Consider the following 17,846-nt stretch of genomic DNA (forward strand, 5'->3'; position numbering starts at 1 on the left):
GTTTCTTTTCTGAGCTTTTTTAATAAGAGCAGAGGTCCATTTACTCCCTCTATTGCCCTGTACAAAAACTGTTTTTTGCAAGTATAGATGTTTCTTATTGTACTTTGAATCGAAGTCTCTCTTCAACTCATTCCTAAGGCTAGTTAGTTTATCTAATGAGGCCTTGCATTGAGAGCTTTTTGCGGCTTGTTATAGTTTAGTTATTTGCTGAAGCTTTTCATCTGTCTCTTTTTGTTGCCTTTTTTTAATTCTAGAGCTCAGCGCAATTAATAAGCCCCTTGCGTAGGCCTTGTGAGCTTCCCATGTCATTGGAATTGAAACCTCTTGAGAATTACTTAGTTGGAAGAATTCTTCTAATCGGGACCTAAGATATTGTTTATCCTCCTCTGCGTCCAGGAGCGAGGGGTTTAATTTCCATCTCCATTCACGAGGAGAAGGTGGGATGAGGTCTACGTCGATGTGGAGTGGAGCATGGTCTGAGATTAAGATGGGGTCTATTTTAGCTCCGATGACGGTGTTTAATAGGGACGAGGAAATAAAAATATAGTCGAGGCGTTGGAAGGAGAGGTGTACGTGAGAGTAAAAGGTGAAATCCTTCGTGGACGGGTTGAAATGCCTCCATGCATCTACCAAACCCAACTCCGAGAAACCACGGTACAGTCTTCTAAGTTTAGTCTGAGAGATGTGGGACCTTCCGGTCGATGAGTCGAGAATGGGACTTAAAGTCAAATTTAGATCACCTCCCAGGAGAATTGGGCCCTCTGCGAAATGCTTTAAGATCTCGAGATGTCCCAGCAACCAGGGCACCTGCCCCGCGTTTGGAGCGTACAAATTAGCAATCGTCACTTTTTGATTTAGAAGTTTGCCTCTTAAAAAGAGGACTCTTCCCTCATCATCTGAATGTTGGGCTTCACATGTAAAAGCTACTGAATGATGAAACAGTACAGAGACCCCCCTAGTGGCGGATGTCGGATGCGTGCTGTGGTATGCCTGCGTGAAATGTTTTCCAGGGAGTGATAAACGTCTATTTCCCCTGAAGTGGGTTTCCTGCAGGAATGCAATTTTAGTACCGTACCTTCTCAGCAGCAACGCTATGTGATGCCTTTTGGATGGTGAATTCAGTCCTTTCACATTCCACGTGGTCCATTTCATTGGTTCATTCATGCTAATGTAGATTCTAGCACACCTAACTCTGGAGAGCGTGGAAAAAGAAAAGCGTCAGTCGTAGGCAGATAAAAGACTACTACAACTCCTGTATTCGGATTCGCCTATCTGGGTACCCGAGACTGATGGGTGGAGGGAAAGGGGGAGGAAGAAGAACACCTGGGGAGAGCTGAGGAGGGAGGACCAACTTAACAGAGACAAAAGGGAGGGAGGTAGACTGTAAAAAAACCGTATGAACGAGAGAACTAGGCTATTCTCTCCAGATGGAAAGTACTGCGGGGTCTCACGTCGACTGGATCGTCTGTTCGTGAGATGATGGAGGGGGGGAGGGTAAGATGGGTGTGAGGCGGGTTGGTCGGCCTTTACTCGGATAAAGACCGATCAACTATGGACAGCCTGAACTGCAGGGGTCCGACGGGGTCCTTTAGAGAGGACAACCATGAAGGGGGGTATAAGGTCATGGATCCCATCTCGAGTTAGACGAGAGAGGGATGCAATAATAGCGGAGGAGTCAACTTTAACCTGATAAACATATCATAACATGCTGCGACACTATATAGTAATTATACTAAGCCGTTTCGGTGAGTTCGAGGTCGGTCGGAAGCCGAAAAGCTTGAACGCCGGCTTGAGTCAACACGGACACTTTCTTAACGGCGCATAGCCAGGCCGTATGTGTACAGCCTGTAAAGAAAAAAGGCACACAATAACAACAACATACGGAAGCTTCAAGTGTCCTCGTTGTTGATGGTTTCCTTTGCCTTCTTTCGCTTCCCTCTAGGAGACTTCGCATTGGAGGCTGGTTGCCAAGCATCAGGCGGAGGGAGTTTTGGCAGGTTCGGGAACCCTGGAAGCGGGAGCCAACACGGCAGATCGAGAGGAGGTATATCCAGCAGGGGCCAAGCTTTGTGCAGATCCTCTGGGGTTCTTATAGTGAGCCTGCGCCCCCCTACGGTAATCCCAAGTCCAAAAGGGAACAACCAGGCGTAACGCAAGCCTTTAGCCCTGAGGGCCTCAAGCAACGGTCGCAGGAGTCTCCTCTTGTACAGAGTTGAGGGCGCTAGGTCTTGATAAAACTGCAGTGCGTGCCCTCCAAACTTTAACCCTTTGTGCTCTCTCGCAGAATTTAAAATAGCCAGGGTGTCTTGGTGAGAGAGCATTTTACAAATAATGTCCCTGGGAGGATCATTTGTGGGAGGGGGGGGGGGGTCTAAGAGCCCTGTGAATGTGCTCAATACCCATATGCAGAGCTTTCTCAGGTCCTAGTAGAAGTTCAAAAATTTCAGCTCCTACCTTAAGGAGGGAGTCCGCCTCGTAAGACTCGGGGAGCCCCTTTATGTGTACGTTACATCGCCTATTCCGGTTCTCCAAGTCTTCCTGGGCAATTATGGCGTGGTTCAGGTGCTCGTGTTGTTCCTTCAACACCAGCGTCAGAGCCCGGGCGTGAGATGTGATGGCGGAGGAAGAAACCTCCAAGTCTTCAACCCTGCGCCCCAGATGTTTTACATCATCCTTTATTTCAGATAGGTCTGATATTAGGGGCTTCAGGGCGTTAGCAAGTAGCTGCTTCATAAAACCTTTTGAAATAGGTTCGTTATCCTCCTGTTCTTCAGATGAGGACTCCTCTTCCATTTTTTAAAGGGCTACTCTGATAAAAACACATTTTTCCATCTCTGACCCCCTCACTCGATTGCATGCCACATTTTGGACGCCTCGTCTTCCCTGCAGTATAGCCCCTTATGGCCCTTTTACACCAAATGAGAATATCATAACTCTTGTTTGCCCAAGCGAATGAGTTGCTGACGTCATCACCACCTCATTCGCACTCATTCATCTTGTTTAGACAGGCAAAATATCGCTGGGAATCGTGAACTTCTTGTTCACTTCTCATTCAGTGTTTCACATTCCTATGTGAAATACTGAGTGATCAATGCAATAAGAAGCCAACGAGCTGACAATGATTTTTACTCCGGCTGAAACTGAATGGCGAACAAGGAGTGCATAATTCTTGTTTGCCATTCACTCATTGGTTGACATTTCAGCTGTACAGAATCTTTCACTTTCATTCACTTGAACGATTCTTGGAAAGATAATCATTCACTGTAAGTGCACCTTTATCAGTCAACATCTTGATGTTGAAAGATTTTTGCTTCACTTTCACATCTATCCCATGATTCATCAGCCCATGCATACCATTTCTTTCTGCAGGTGGGGGTACAGTTTAATTATAATTAGCTCCTATAGTTTTTAAAATAAGCTACAGATGAGCTGTGCCTGTGATCTCCTCTATTATAACTGTGTGACAGAAGCTGCGTGATCATCATCAGTAACTGTGATCGGAGTGGCTCTGCGTTAGAAAACAACCACATAACTTCAAAAAGATCTGAGCTGGTCAGAACTGAGGTCACATGTCCATCTAAGGAAAAATAGGCCAGGAGTTTCAGATAAAGAGAAACAACTAACTAACACACTTTATATACTAGTGGGAGGGCTACATAATGAATGAATAATAAAAATCCCTGGAGTGGCCCTTTAATTTAATCTGACTCCTGACTGTCACCTAAAGTTGCATATGACTCTCAAGGTACAAAAGGTTGGGGACCTCTTAGGTAGCTAAGGCAGCTGCTGTAAAGCCCATGAATGCAAAAAATGCATTGTCCTATTCTTCTTCTTCATGGATAGTGTGATCCTATACAAGATTCCCTCTCTACAGGGACTTCCACATTAGCAAACACTATAAATGTATGGAAAAGTAGCGAGAGAACCACAAGGCACTTCATGTCTACAAGAGTTGGGTCAAGGCATGACATCATGACAACAACCAACACCAGGAAGGGGGCCTGGAGCTCTCTAGAGTCATTCTTGTTCATATCTTGTTGGATTTAGTCTGTTCTTCGGTTCCTGTCCTAACTAGTACCCACTACTTGCCTTTAACTAGTCCTTTATCAGATTATCTGTGTTTCAGATTTGTGATATGTTGACTTTACTTCTCGAGATCTTTTTCACTGGAACTACAGACTAAAAATACATATTGGAAAATGTTCTAAAATAATACATAAATACCCAGTACATGTGTATGTTGGATATCCGTACACCATTGTATATCCTAGCGAGTCTCCTAACACGTGTAATGGACAGATTAGCATTAAATCTTTGCAGATGGCACGTCTTCCCTCGTCTCCTCGACAAGCTCGCTGCTGCGTGTTTTCATTTACCATTTTAACTGAAAGAACATCGAATTTCATCGAGAACCCACAGCAAGAAAAAAAAAGTAAATTACAAAACTGCAGGCGTCTGAACGGAGTCTCCCCCTGGACCAGTAAAAGACTGTTATGCAGACAGGAAAGAAAATAAATCATAAAATTAATACCTTAGCTATATAATGCCTATATATACTTCATGTTTCAGCTGTCCCATACCTCAAAGTCCATATTATTCTCCTTATTGCACTACGGCAGTCATAAAGGTCTACCAGGTACAAAGCATATTGAAATGACAAGGAGAGGGAGGATGGATCCCAAAAATGATACCATGGCTCATTTGTATTCGTAAGGCCTTATTCACACAACTGTTGCGACCAGAAATCGCATGAACGAGAAAAAGCCGTGACCAAGTCACGGCTAAATCTTGCGTTTTCTTGCTCATTCATATGGCCAGGGGTGGCGTATATATGTCACAGTCCAGAATTCCTTTGGCCAGGTGAAATCTTTCAAGTGGCTCAACAGAGCCAGCTGACATAGTTTAGCCACTGCTAAACCCCCCTCCCGCGCCCTCCTTTGCCGGTAGCTCCCATAGAAGCCTATGGTAGCTGGCGGCTGATTGGGGCCAAAGGATAGGGCAAGACAAATGTTCTCCAACTGCATAAAAACATCGTCTGGCATATTTGGCCACCAATTTCCTATCTCCACCTGCCACACATTTTTACGCGGCTAAGGGTGCATTCACACGAGTGCGTGCTGGTGCATACATAGGTGCGCACAAAACCAGTGCACCCACGTACGTGCACAAACACACGTGAATGCAGGTCCATGCAGTATTGCTTTCAATGGTGCCACTGCTGCTACCAGCGTGATTTTCATGGAAGAGCTTTAAATATAAGCCCTTCCCTGAAAATCATACCTATCTGGTGTAAAAGTTTTTAAAAAATACATACTTACCTCTCCGCCACTGCCGGAGCTCAGGCGCGTCTAGCCGCTTGGGTCCCGTCACTGTAATGAAGTTCTTTCAGCAGGCGGGGACTTTAAATCCCCGCCAGCTGAAAGGTTTGCGTCTGATTGACTGAGCACTCAGCCATTCATTGAATGAAAGCTGAGCGCTGCCTGTGATTGGTTACAGCGCTCAACCAATCAGACACAGCCCTTTCAGCAGGCGGGGATTTTAAATCCCCGCCTGCTGAAAGAACTTCATTGCAGTGATGGGACCCAAGCAGCTAGACGCGCCTGAGCCCCGGCAGCGGCCGAGAGGTAAGTATATATATTTTTTTTTTTATTTTTTACACAAACCAGGGATGATTTTCAGGGAAGGGCTTATATTTAAAGCCCTTTCCCAAAAATCACTGCAGGGGTGCCGGCAGCACATTGGTTTCAATGGGGCCGCCGGCAGCAGCGGCGACCCCGTTGGAAGCAATGGGAGAACATCGCGATAATCAGCAACAGCTGTCACAGCTGTAACAGCCATGGCAGGGATCGCGGGGAATATTGACATGCACCCCGGACCTATGGTGCATGCATGTCCTATGTTTGGCAGGTATGTGTGTTTGTACACCTGTAAAGCACGGACATGTAAACACACACATTAGCCGCGTAAAATTGCTCGTGTGAATAAGGCCTAAGGAAATTAAAGGAAAACTAATTCTGTAGCTCACGTAAAGTTCTAGTGGAGTTACCCCAACATCCTGTTGACACTCATGGCAATATACACCATATGATAGGCATAAATGTTTTTGTCAAGGTTTGATTTATGCAGTTTCCGAGCTTCTGCAGTGTTTGGTCCTCATACCATGTAGGCTTCATGTCCTTTACCCATATAAACCTTCACTGACCTGCATATAGTATTATACAGGTAATGCACTGCTAGTAAACAAGGATGGAGAAAACTGTCCTTCCTCCAAAGCATGGGAGGAAGAGTGGAAACATAGAATAAGGGCTTATTCACACGGGTCAACGTACGTTTTTCACAGCAATGCAAAGCATTATTTTTTAATAAAAACCGCATTGTCTTATTTCTGTGAAACTTGCGATCCTCCTGCGCAAATGTTTTCTATTGACGTCAATGGAAAACATCACATCACCCTCACATGCACATTGCATGGCATGCAAGTGCAATGTGTTGGTTTTTAAGGTCCCATTCAAAGATAGAACATGCTGTGACCTTTTTTTCTTGCAGCAATGTAAGGAAAGAAAGGATTTCATATTCGTGAGAGTTTTGGGCGCATGACATTGCAGAAAACTCGTGCGAAAATATCACTTGCATGAATTAGCTTCAACTGTGGTAGGGCTGTACAAACCAGCAGCCAGAGAGGTAAGGGGTTATTTAGGGGCGTAACTAAAGGTTCAGGGGCCCTGATGCAAATGTGAGCTGGGGCCCCCCTCTATCTGTATCTGTACCCGTACCCATACCTAAACCATGCTGCACAGAGACATAACTTGAAGCTTCTGGGCCCCAATGCAAAACCTGTAACAGGGCCCCCAAACTATAATGCTTTATTCATAGTACTGGGCTCCCTATATGGAGAAGAGAGGCCTTATGGGACCCTTAAGGCTCCTGGGCCCGGGTGCAACCGCATCCCCTGCACCCTCTATAGTTACGCCCCTGGGGTTATTCACACGAGCGACATTCCCTCAGGGATATTACTCTATCTAGAAGCTATTGTAGATACATCTTACCTGCTGTGGTGTAAATGAAAGTGACAACGGGTGCCCTGGAGAGCCAACAGCAAGACACCCCCAAGAAGGGAACGATTTTACAAGTTGTGGCCGCACACATTTGAAGAGATGAGTACCATAGTGGCTAATATCCATTTTGAAAAAACATTGAGTCAAGCGTGATTAGATACTTTTCATGATTCTTGCCGAATCATTCGCAACATTTTATAGACAAAATCACTCCGATATCTACAAAACATTCACTGTTAAGATCAAGTTTTATTTCAAAGTGTCCAAAGTCACACCACAGAAAGTCCTGATTTATGGAAATTGGCATTTGTTGGATTTAAGCCACTTTGGAAATCACCTCTTCGATGACTCTCTTCTTATCCTTCCTCGATGATTCTTGTCTAGTTTGACTACTGGTAGACTGCACTACCTGCAGCCCGATTAGGTTGCATCGGTGGTCCTGCTCCTCCAGGACGGCACATCCACGCCGGTCGTCATTAACAGGTTTGCTGTGTCTCCCAGTCCAGTCTGAAGAGCATGGAGCAGACGCTAGGTCTCGGGCCATTACACAATACAAGCTTATCAGGACCATAAAATGACATCAACTAACATCAGGACCATTATCTGGTCCTCTGTGTGAGGAGGTATAAGCTGCTAAAACCCTAAAAAAATGACATCTAACTGGCTAATGGTCTCCATGTTTCTTACCAAGCTGTCAAAAACAAACTCTATGAGGGTGGCTTGACGGCTTGACATCCCGTAGTTGGACCTGTGCTCATAACCCAGCACTGTAGAGCTCTATTGGCATTCACTAGAGAACACCAGCAATGGGAGGTCCACATCCACGCGGAAAAACTCTCGAAACCGCGATAGTCCGCAAGCATTTTAAATTAATTTCCACAATGAATCATAGGTCTTCCGCGGTGGAAATCCTCACGCGGAATCCAGATGTGCCATGCGCAGGCATTCTAAAGCGAAATTTACATTGAACAATTCTCATTTGCACGTCTTCGCTGGCTCGTTCACTCTCATGCAGGCTGTTTAGAGAGGCAGATACATCGTTGGCTCGTTCAACGAGCGTCGTTCAGAATCTGTCTGTGTTTCACATAAGCAAATGTGAAAGACTGAAGACCAGAGTTTAAACTGAATGAGAAGTGAATGAACCAACAATGATTTATATGCGGACTGAAACTGAATGAAGAGGGAGAAGCGAATGTTCTCATTCGTTGTTCATTCGTTGGTTCGAGTTTAGACCGATTTAGATTTTCGTTCACTTTCGCTTGTTTGAACAAAAATCATTCTGTCTAAACGCACCCCTACAAATCAATCAATGACCATTGTCAGAGCGAACCTGTGCGCTTTCCAAACACAAAAGGGATGTCTAAGGATCCTATTAGATGAACCGTTTTATCATGTGAACGAGGGAGTGACGTCACCGCTGGCTCGTTTGCTCTCAAGCAGCCTATTTACACAAATACATTGTTGGCTCCTTCCAACGAGAATCGTTCAGCTGCAACACCCCTAGAGGGATGACTTCAGACACTTGACTAATATGCAGAGCTGGAAGGGGTAAGTGTTGACTTGTCACGGCGGCACTTACCAGGCTCTGGTCCCAGAGGGATGACACATAGCCGAGGCCAGAACAGGACAGCAGGGCAGCTTCAACACCCCTAGGATAGGGAATGCCAATAAACGGGTTGATGGGGGTAATAGTAGTTATCACTCGTGACGCCACCATCCCCACACCCCAGTATACTACGCGGCGCAGAATAAGCACAGAGACTTGTGTATAGTACCTTGGGTCCCCAGGAACGGTTAGGGCCCGGTATAACTTTACTTAAAGAATAAACTTTTACAAACAGGTATTTAAGGCAATGCAGGTACAAATGTAGTCAAGAATAAGTCAACTGCAGCACTTCAAGGATAACTCCAAATCCTCTGGCGTCTTTGGAAGCCGTATTATTCGGCGAGGAGAAAAACAATGCAGAGCCCAGCAGGGTCCAGATCACAACCCAACACAGGAATCCAGAAATAAATGTAGACCAGGCAGCGTCAGATGTCTCAAGAGTATCTTTCCAGCGTTCTGTTAATGATATGGTTAAATGACCGATGTGCAGTCAATTTGTGATGATTTGTGTTTACACACCTGCAATGTTTTAGTCATTATGTAGTTTGTATATATGTATGTTATATGGTCTGTACTAACTGAGCTTGATAAAGACCCCAAGAGGGGTCGAAACGTCGCCAGTCTTTTATGGAGGAATAAAGAAAGATACTCTTGAGACATCTGATGCTGTCTGGTCTACATTTATTTAATGCAGGTACAATTGTCTTTAAGTGACAGCAGACTAGAGCTCAAAGGTCAGGGAGGATACGCAGGATGAAACCGGTCCTACAGTCCACATTATCTGTACGACACCGCTTCTGGACTGTGAGCTCTCCAGAGGGGGAAGGGGGGTAGAAGTCGCTCCACTGACACTCCGGCAGACAATTATTGACAGGAAGGCTTATAAACAATAACCCCCTGTGCGGCAGACGCGTGGGTATGATTTAGTCACCTAACTCTGTGCGGTGATCCTAACTATGGATGGCCACACAGGAAAAGCCTGTAGTGTGAACTGGTACCTGTATGGTGGGTTCCTCTATACAGAATTATTTGAATTGCTCTCGCTTTCTAGGATCTTGGGACTCACTCCACTCACATCCACATCTCCGTTGCTGTGGGATATCTTTCCTCTTCCTCCATCTTCATCACAAAGAAGCTGAAGGTGCTTCCATGTGGCTCTGTGTTAGCACTCTCTCAGCAGACAAGATGGAAGACCTCTTCCCGCTCTCAAGCACTGATATTTACACCTTCTTACACACCACATGACAAGACAAACACCTACATGCAGGCAATGATTTTATTACAGTTAACCTCTCAAGCGCCGCAGCTGTGCAACACACACACTAGATATGACATGGCAGCTTTGCACAGTGCATTCACATAGGACAAACACGTATGACATTTATGGAGGGGACCAGGATGATGTCCTGGGCCACTACACAGTCTTTCACATTCGCTGTATAAGTGATGAGAATGACTAAACGAGCGCCGGTTAACCCGAACAATAGGCGAACGAGGTAATGATTTTTATGCTGCATAAACAATAAGCGAACGATTTATTCGTCGTCCTGTCATTGGCTCACGTATAGAGTGAACGATTATATCATTCAATTTCGCTAATTTGAATAATTTCTTTGAGCGATAATCATTCTGTCTAAATTGGGTGGCTTCATGAGAGCTTATGTGCAATTGCGAGCAAATCAGCACAACTTTTTGTGCCCGCAGGGTAATGAGTTGCATCTGCAATAAGTTGTAGATGTGTTATTTTTTTCACGTATTTGCGCAGCATATATATTGCGCATACCGTTGCACATTGAACACAGACTTGTGCACTCCCCCCCCCCCCCCCCATAGACTTCTACGGGGACCTTTGGTGCACAAATGCACACAAAAATTAAGAAGGTACTATTTTTTGTCACGTGCAAAAAAGTAAATGTGAGCGAACCCATTGAAATCAATGGGCTCTATTCTCCCGTGTGAAGCCGCCCTAAGGCAGGAGACCCTCTCATATGGCACTACTTCTGCCCACTATCATTCATGCTGATTAGATAGATAGATCAGATAATGTATTTCCTCAAAAGGGCTACATTGCATTTTGCTTTTTTTGGCAAATCGCATTGCCCTGGACCCAGCACAGCCGATATTTGCTTACATTTTGCCAACCTGCATTATCCAAACGGGTGTTATAAAAAGGAAGCGTCTGAATATTTTACATTTCTGGCTGGATAAAATAACAAAGTATATTTCCAGGAAAGACTTTTTCGACTGTAAAAGACTACAGACAAAAAAAACGAAAAGTTTTAAAAAGTACTTTAAAAACAACTTTAATGAATTTCTGGCCAAACTGTGATTACGATTAACAATCATTTTGTGGATGGCAGGAATGATAAAGTGGTAGGGCTAGTGACATAGCCGGGGTAAATACCCAAAGGCAAAGCCATATGTAAGACTTCTTTCATCTGTGATCAGCTTTTGGTTTATGGACTTTGCTGCACTTTCTGGTGGCTGCAGCTCTTCACAGTCCTAATGTATTCTCTGTCCTGTCTGTATAGCTATACAAGATGCATAGAAATGATATAGAAGTAAGATTTATTTCATTAGCCAGTTATTCCCCCAACTTCCTTACTCTTGTATCTGTGTCCTGGATTAATTAATAATTAAATTAATGCTGAACTCAAGCTAAAAAAAAATCTATATATACATAATAAAGCATCTCCTATTGCTGCCAATAAAAATGCCGTCCACACTTGGGGGTCCCACAACTAGTAGCCGATCACAGGGTATTCCTGGGATAGGAGCACTCTTTCACCAACTTGAAACATTATACTGTATATGCATATGTTCCTGCATTGTCACTTTATACTGTCAACCCCCAACATCCCCCTGTAACTTACCCCATAACTTAATAGGGCATAGGAGATGGGTTTTCTATATTATAGACTACCTTGAGCTGTTTTTAAATTGTCCTCCATAGTCAAAGCCAACATATACGAATTTTTTTTTCAAATTTTCTAATTGATGCTTAGCCTAAAAGATCAGTCCGTAAGGTTGGATTCTGGGTAACTGCCTATTAGAACACTTTGTTCAGCAATCTTAATACAAAGACATAGAAAAAAGTTGCAGATCACATCTTCCTATGTTCCCCGAGCCCCCTCTGCATCGTCCTCATCATCCTGCACCCCCTCTATGATGTCATTAACGGGAGTGAAACCCAGTTTAGGGGGAAAGTATGCATGAATCTTTAACATTAAGTGATTTTATGGATCCTCTAATTTAATCTGTATGTCCAAGTGACAGATTCCATCAGGGGTGTAGCTAAAGGCTCTGGTGCAGAAGTTCAGCTTGCCCTCCTCTCTAGATGCTGACCAGTAGCCAGGGGTGTTTTTAGGGTTTTATATTAAATACATTTGCTTTTCTAGGGGCGTTGATCATGACTACTGTGCAGTTACCTCCAGTGGTCATAGGTGATGTCTCCTCTGACTGGAGTTGCCAACTTTCCTTTTTCTTCTCTAACCAAGCCCAGTCTACCAAGAAGACTTCTTCCAGCCATGAATTAACTTTGCACACTCTCCATTCTTTTGCATTCTGTGCCTCCACAAGTTGATAGTGACCCCTTGTGCACTTAAAATATTAGTGCCCTCCTATGTGCTCCCTCTGAGTAATACTGCCTCTCTTCCCCCTTAAAGTGATAATGCTGCTTTCTTCCCCCACAAATTACAACTGTCCTCTTCTGTGCTCCTACAAATTATTAGTGCTCTTCTCTGTGCTCCTTCAATATGATAGTGCCCACCTCTATGTTCCTCAAAGAAATAGTGTTCCCCCTCTATCCTTCCACCAGTCCACAGACTCCAGAGCTCCGACCAGTTGAGAAGTAAATGCCCCCGTGAGCAACCCAACTCCTCTTTTTGTCTCCTGCTAAATCGGGGGGAGACAGATTACGCACAAAGGTTCTCATTGTAATCAGGCGGCAGTGCCAGTAAAAAGGTAAGTTCTTCTCAGTTGGCTGACCTGCTGACCAGAACATGTGACTGCTGCAGCCAATCACTGGCTATAGAAAGTCACTGCTGTAGTCAGTGATTGGCTACTGCAGTCACAGGTGTTGGTTATCGGCAACCAGGAAGTACAGAGAGGTTGTGGAGCAGTTTGAAGTAATGGAAAAAAACCCTTAAAAAAATACCCCTTCCATGAAGGAATTAAGGAATTTGTGGTAAGGGAAGACACATTGGCAATAAAATAGCCTTCAATTGATATAGCAAAAGCCAGACAGACAGTATGGAAACACACAGAACAAAGTCATACAGAAAGTATGGGATATATAAACTACGAAGATACATTATTCACTAACAAAATATACACAGCATTGTAATGAACATCTGTAGTTTTACCGCTCGGAAAATACTGTACTTCTGTGCTTCATATACATATTTAAAGCTTATGTCTTAGGCCGGGTCCACATCTGTGTTGGAACCTCTGGTCGGAGGTCCTGTCACAGGCCTGGCACAAGATACCAGAAGAAAAAGTGCTGCATGCCGGGCAGCTGAGAGCAAACTGGACAGACCTGATTATAGTTCATAGGATCCATTCCGCGCGGTTTGTTTCCAGACTCGTTCGGCCTGAGGATTCCCCTTTCCCGTTCCCCAACTGGAGCAGGAAAATGGAATCCCTACCACAGATGTGAAGGCTGCCTTAGTTGGTCATTCTAGCACTGTGTGTTTTGATATGTGGTGAGAAAGCAGACGCCCAAGGAAACCAGTGCAAACAACAGGACAACATCTAATATTCATGGTGATGCCGCCATATTTACAATCATAACTAAACTCCTGATAACCACAACTCGAGTTTTACCATTTGTAGGCAGAAAGATGCAAAGGAGTACTTTGCTCAAAGTCAATATGTGCCAGGAGAGACTCTGATAAGTGCATAGAAGGAAAAGACCAGGTTAGATGATAATGGTACCATGGAGCAAACCAGGGAAAAAGTAAAAAAACGAGGAGCCAAAGGAAGTTAGAAGATGAGATGTCAAAAGCAGAGATAAGTACAGAAACAGAAACCATGACCGGAGCAAGAGTCAGGGACAAACACAAATCTAAGTGATCATGGCAAGAAGTAGACACAAGGGACAAAGACACAAGGGAAACACTAGTTTAAGATTTTCATTGTATGACATGAAGAAATGCTGGCTACGGTGGCAATGCAAAAAAGTCGTCCAATACAGATGGAGAGGTGGGGAGAACCCAATAGAGAGGAGTGGGGAGAAGTAACATATTCTGTGTCAAAAAAGAACCATACAGGATTTTCAGGAATTTAACTAACAGATTAGAAAATGGCGAGTCCCTGCTGCGTCAGTGACAGATCTGTAGTGCACTTGAAGATCAAAATGAAGTGCGGGTACTGAGTTATGCAACAAGTTTTTCCTGCTATTTCAGCCCAGCCCGAACCCTTCAGAAACGATATAAAGAATGTATATAAAACTAAATATTCCTACATAGAAAGAGACAGATTACAAAAAAAACCCTGCTCCAAGTTTGTAAATGGGTGATCGGTAGAGAGTACATGTATATAAGAATTACTTAATTGAAGGAGGAGGTCACGGAGACAGGCAAGCCTCCTCAAAAATTGGGTTGGCTTTTAATAATAATAATCTTTATTTATATAGCACCAACTTATTCCGCAGCGCTTATGAGCATGGGAGAAAACAGACAATACAACAATTACATGTTCTATACAATCAGTTTGAAACAAAGGGGGTGGGGGATACAGGAAGTACAAAGGGGGGGGGGATGAAGCATGGGGGAGCACAGGCAGTACAGGAATTATGTGTGGAAATCAGTTATTAGGAGCCAAACGGGGTTGGTAAGGAGGTGCAGGGGTAGAGGTCGGGTGCGATAGGCAGGGTGGACAGTGTGGGGATCCAAACAGAGGGGCAGGGGGAATAGGTCGGGGGATTTGGTATGCTTCCCTGAATAGATGCGTTTTTAAGGCGCGTCTGAAATTTAGTGCATTGGGAATTGTCCGGATGCCTTGGGGTAGAGTGTTCCAGAGGATCGGTGCTGATCTGGTGAAGTCTTGGAGGCAAGCATTTGAAGTTCGTATTAGAGGGGTATTTAGTCTGAGTATGTTAGGAGAGTGAAGGGATGGGTGATGTAGGGACAGGAGGGAGGCGATGTATGGTGGTGCAGCGCCATTGGGAACTTTGTTGGCGAGGGTGAGGAGTTTAAATTTAGTTCTGGAGTGGATGGATAGCCAATGCAGTGACTGGTATAATGCAGAGGTGTCTGAGAAATGACTAGATCACACATTATCCAGGTTTCTTTGGAAAGTAGATTCTCCTTCAGTATTTATTCCACAAGTTTACGACAATTGGTACAGTACAGGAAATGCAATGCGTTTCGGAGGGTTTACTGACAAATGATATATGACATATGGCCTATTCAAGTAAGTACATTTTATATACATATAATCTCTGCCGATCACCCACAGATTTTTTGTAATCTGTCTCTTCCTAAATTGGACTGGACTTTTCCCAGATGCTCTCCCAATCCATGTGGCCCCCTACAGGGATCTAGTGGCAGAGTGGTCAAGACCATGCTATGTATAAGGCGAACTAGGACCAGCTGGAAAAAGACATTTGCCCATCCAGTTCAGCCAGTGACCCCACCCCCCACCCCAATGTTGATCCAGAGGAAGTAATAGAAGCCAATTTTCCTAGTTTAAGTTTAGAGCCGTGTGAAGTTACATGTAGGATAGAATGTCAAAGTTGTGGCTTTTTATCCTGCCACTATCCATAGCATTAGCACTGCATCAAGTCTTTTAATGTCTGGATGTAATATAGTGAGACTGCAGACCGCTGTGTCCCACTTCATACAGAACACAATGTCATAGCTGGAACAATCAACAACAGCCAGTCTTGATGCACTTACTGACCAGTGGTGCTGCCATTGCCCTGTACCTACGACTTACTTTATAGACCTTGTCTTGCTGACATTATTTCAAGAATTTGAAGCCTACTTGGATTGAAGCAGATGAGTAGATAGAACAAATGTCTTTTTTGAAATATATATATATGTTGTTTCATATTGTAACACCAGCGATATGGGCAATTTCCTTAAGAACCTCACTGGCTTCATCTTCATACTCTGTGGATAGTAGTTTAGCTGTCTCTATGTTCTTGATGTTCTCCTCAAGGTTCTCCACTAAACGTATCTGATCCAGGTATCCAGTATTGACCTCCTTTATTTGGTTAGCCATTTCTCCTTGTATCTGATTCACAGAGAACACCAAACCTCCCAGCTTGGTCTGACTACCAATAAGAACCTTGGTGGCCCGACTCAACTCTTTCATGAGTTTCTGGGAGTCCTGCAAATTGGCTGGGATGTCCTCTGTCGCTTCAACCAGTAGAGTAAAGTTGTAGCCTTTCATTTGTACCTGGATATCATAATTGCCTGCAAAAAAAGCATGATATGTAATGTAAGGTCAAAGTGGGAGTAGAATGCATGTAGAGTAGTATGGATATACATGGGAGCAGAATGCATGTAGAGTAGTATGGATATAAGTGGGAGCAGAATGCATGTAGAGTAGTATGGATATAAGTGGGAGCAGAATGCATGTAGAGTAGTATGGATATAAGTGGGAGTAGAATGTATGTAGAGTAGTATGGATATAAGTGGGAGTAGAATGTATGTAGAGAAGAATTGATATAAGTGGGAGCAGAATGCATGTAGAGTAGTATGGATATAAGTGGGAGCAGAATGCATGTAGAGTAGTATGGATATACATGGGAGCAGAATGCATGTAGAGAAGTATGGATATACATGGGAGCAGAATGCATGTAGAGTAGTATGGATATAAGTGGGAGCAGAATGTATGTAGAGAAGTATGGATATAAGTGGGAGTAGAATGCATGTAGAGAAGTATGGATATAAGTTGGAGCAGAATGCATGTAAAGAAGTATGGATATACATGGGAGCAGAATGCATGTAGAGAAGTATGGATATAAGTGGGAGCAGAATGTATGTAGAGTAGTATGGATATAAGTGGGAGTAGAATGTATGTAGAGAAGTATGGATATAAGTGGGAGTAGAATGCATGTAGAGAAGTATGGATATAAGTTGGAGCAGAATGCATGTAAAGAAGTATGGATATACATGGGAGCAGAATGCATGTAGAGAAGTATGGATATAAGTGGGAGCAGAATGTATGTAGAGTAGTATGGATATAAGTGGGAGCAGAATGTATGTAGAGAAGTATGGATATAAGTGGGAGTAGAATGCATGTAGAGTAGTATGGATATAAGTGGGAGCAGAATGTATGTAGAGAAGTATGGATATAAGTGGGAGCAGAATGCATGTAGAGTAGTATGGATATAAGTGGGAGTAGAATGCATGTAGAGTAGTATGGATATAAGTGGGAGTAGAATGTATGTAGAGAAGTATGGATATAAGTGGGAGTAGAATGCATGTAGAGAAGTATGGATATAAGTGGGAGCAGAATGCATGTAGAGTAGTATGGATATAAGTGGGAGCAGAATGCATGTAGAGTAGTATGGACATACGTGGGAGCAGAATGCATGTAGAGTAGTATACCCAGGATATGACTTGCATCCAGAGGTGTAACTTGAAGCTCCTGGGCCCCAATGCAAAACCTGTAACAGGGCCCCCAACTATAATGCTTTATTCATAGTACTGGGCTCCCTATATGGAGAAGAGAGGCCTTATGGGCCCCCTAAGGCTCCTGGGCCCGGGGGCAACCGCACCCTCTATAGTTACGCCCCTGCTTGCAACATTACCGTCTTGTGGATTCCTATTGAGGCCATACCCTTCTAGATAGCGATACATCTTGGCTCTACATACCATTTACACAACAATTATTTTAAAATCCATGATTTTTTCTTTATTTACATATATAATTATAAAATTGATTATAATGGATTTTTTAATCACCCTGTGGAAGATTTCTTTTCCCACCACTGCACATTTCAGAATGTGAACGTTACACCTCATATTGCACCCTGCACATTGGATCGGCTGCAGTGCGATTATATCTTGCGACCTGAAAACAGTGGGGAAATCTGCAGAGTTTAGAATGCAGCACTGGATGTGACTGGAGGAGAAGATATGAAGTAATGCAAAAGGGCTTCAATAGAACAACATATGCGCAAATACGCTTGCTTCAATGGAGCATATTTGCGCACGAACAATGTTTGGAGT

The 17,846-nt window shown here is 43.8% G+C and overlaps 1 protein-coding gene across 1 annotated transcript in view; it reads right to left on the bottom strand.

Annotated features, from left to right (window-relative positions):
- Positions 1-10,948: 10,948 nt before the first annotated feature.
- The window catches only part of LOC136588273 (uncharacterized), a 29,451-nt gene continuing 22,553 nt past the window's right edge, over positions 10,949-17,846 (bottom strand). Inside the window, exon 4 of the mRNA XM_066587368.1 lies at positions 10,949-16,082. Coding sequence (XP_066443465.1) covers positions 15,712-16,082 — 371 coding nt within the window. The 3' untranslated portion in view covers positions 10,949-15,711. The remainder of the gene's footprint in view (positions 16,083-17,846) is intronic.

The sequence above is a fragment of the Eleutherodactylus coqui genome, chromosome 13, assembly GCF_035609145.1.
Source record: "Eleutherodactylus coqui strain aEleCoq1 chromosome 13, aEleCoq1.hap1, whole genome shotgun sequence".
Classification (NCBI taxonomy): domain Eukaryota; kingdom Metazoa; phylum Chordata; class Amphibia; order Anura; family Eleutherodactylidae; genus Eleutherodactylus; species Eleutherodactylus coqui.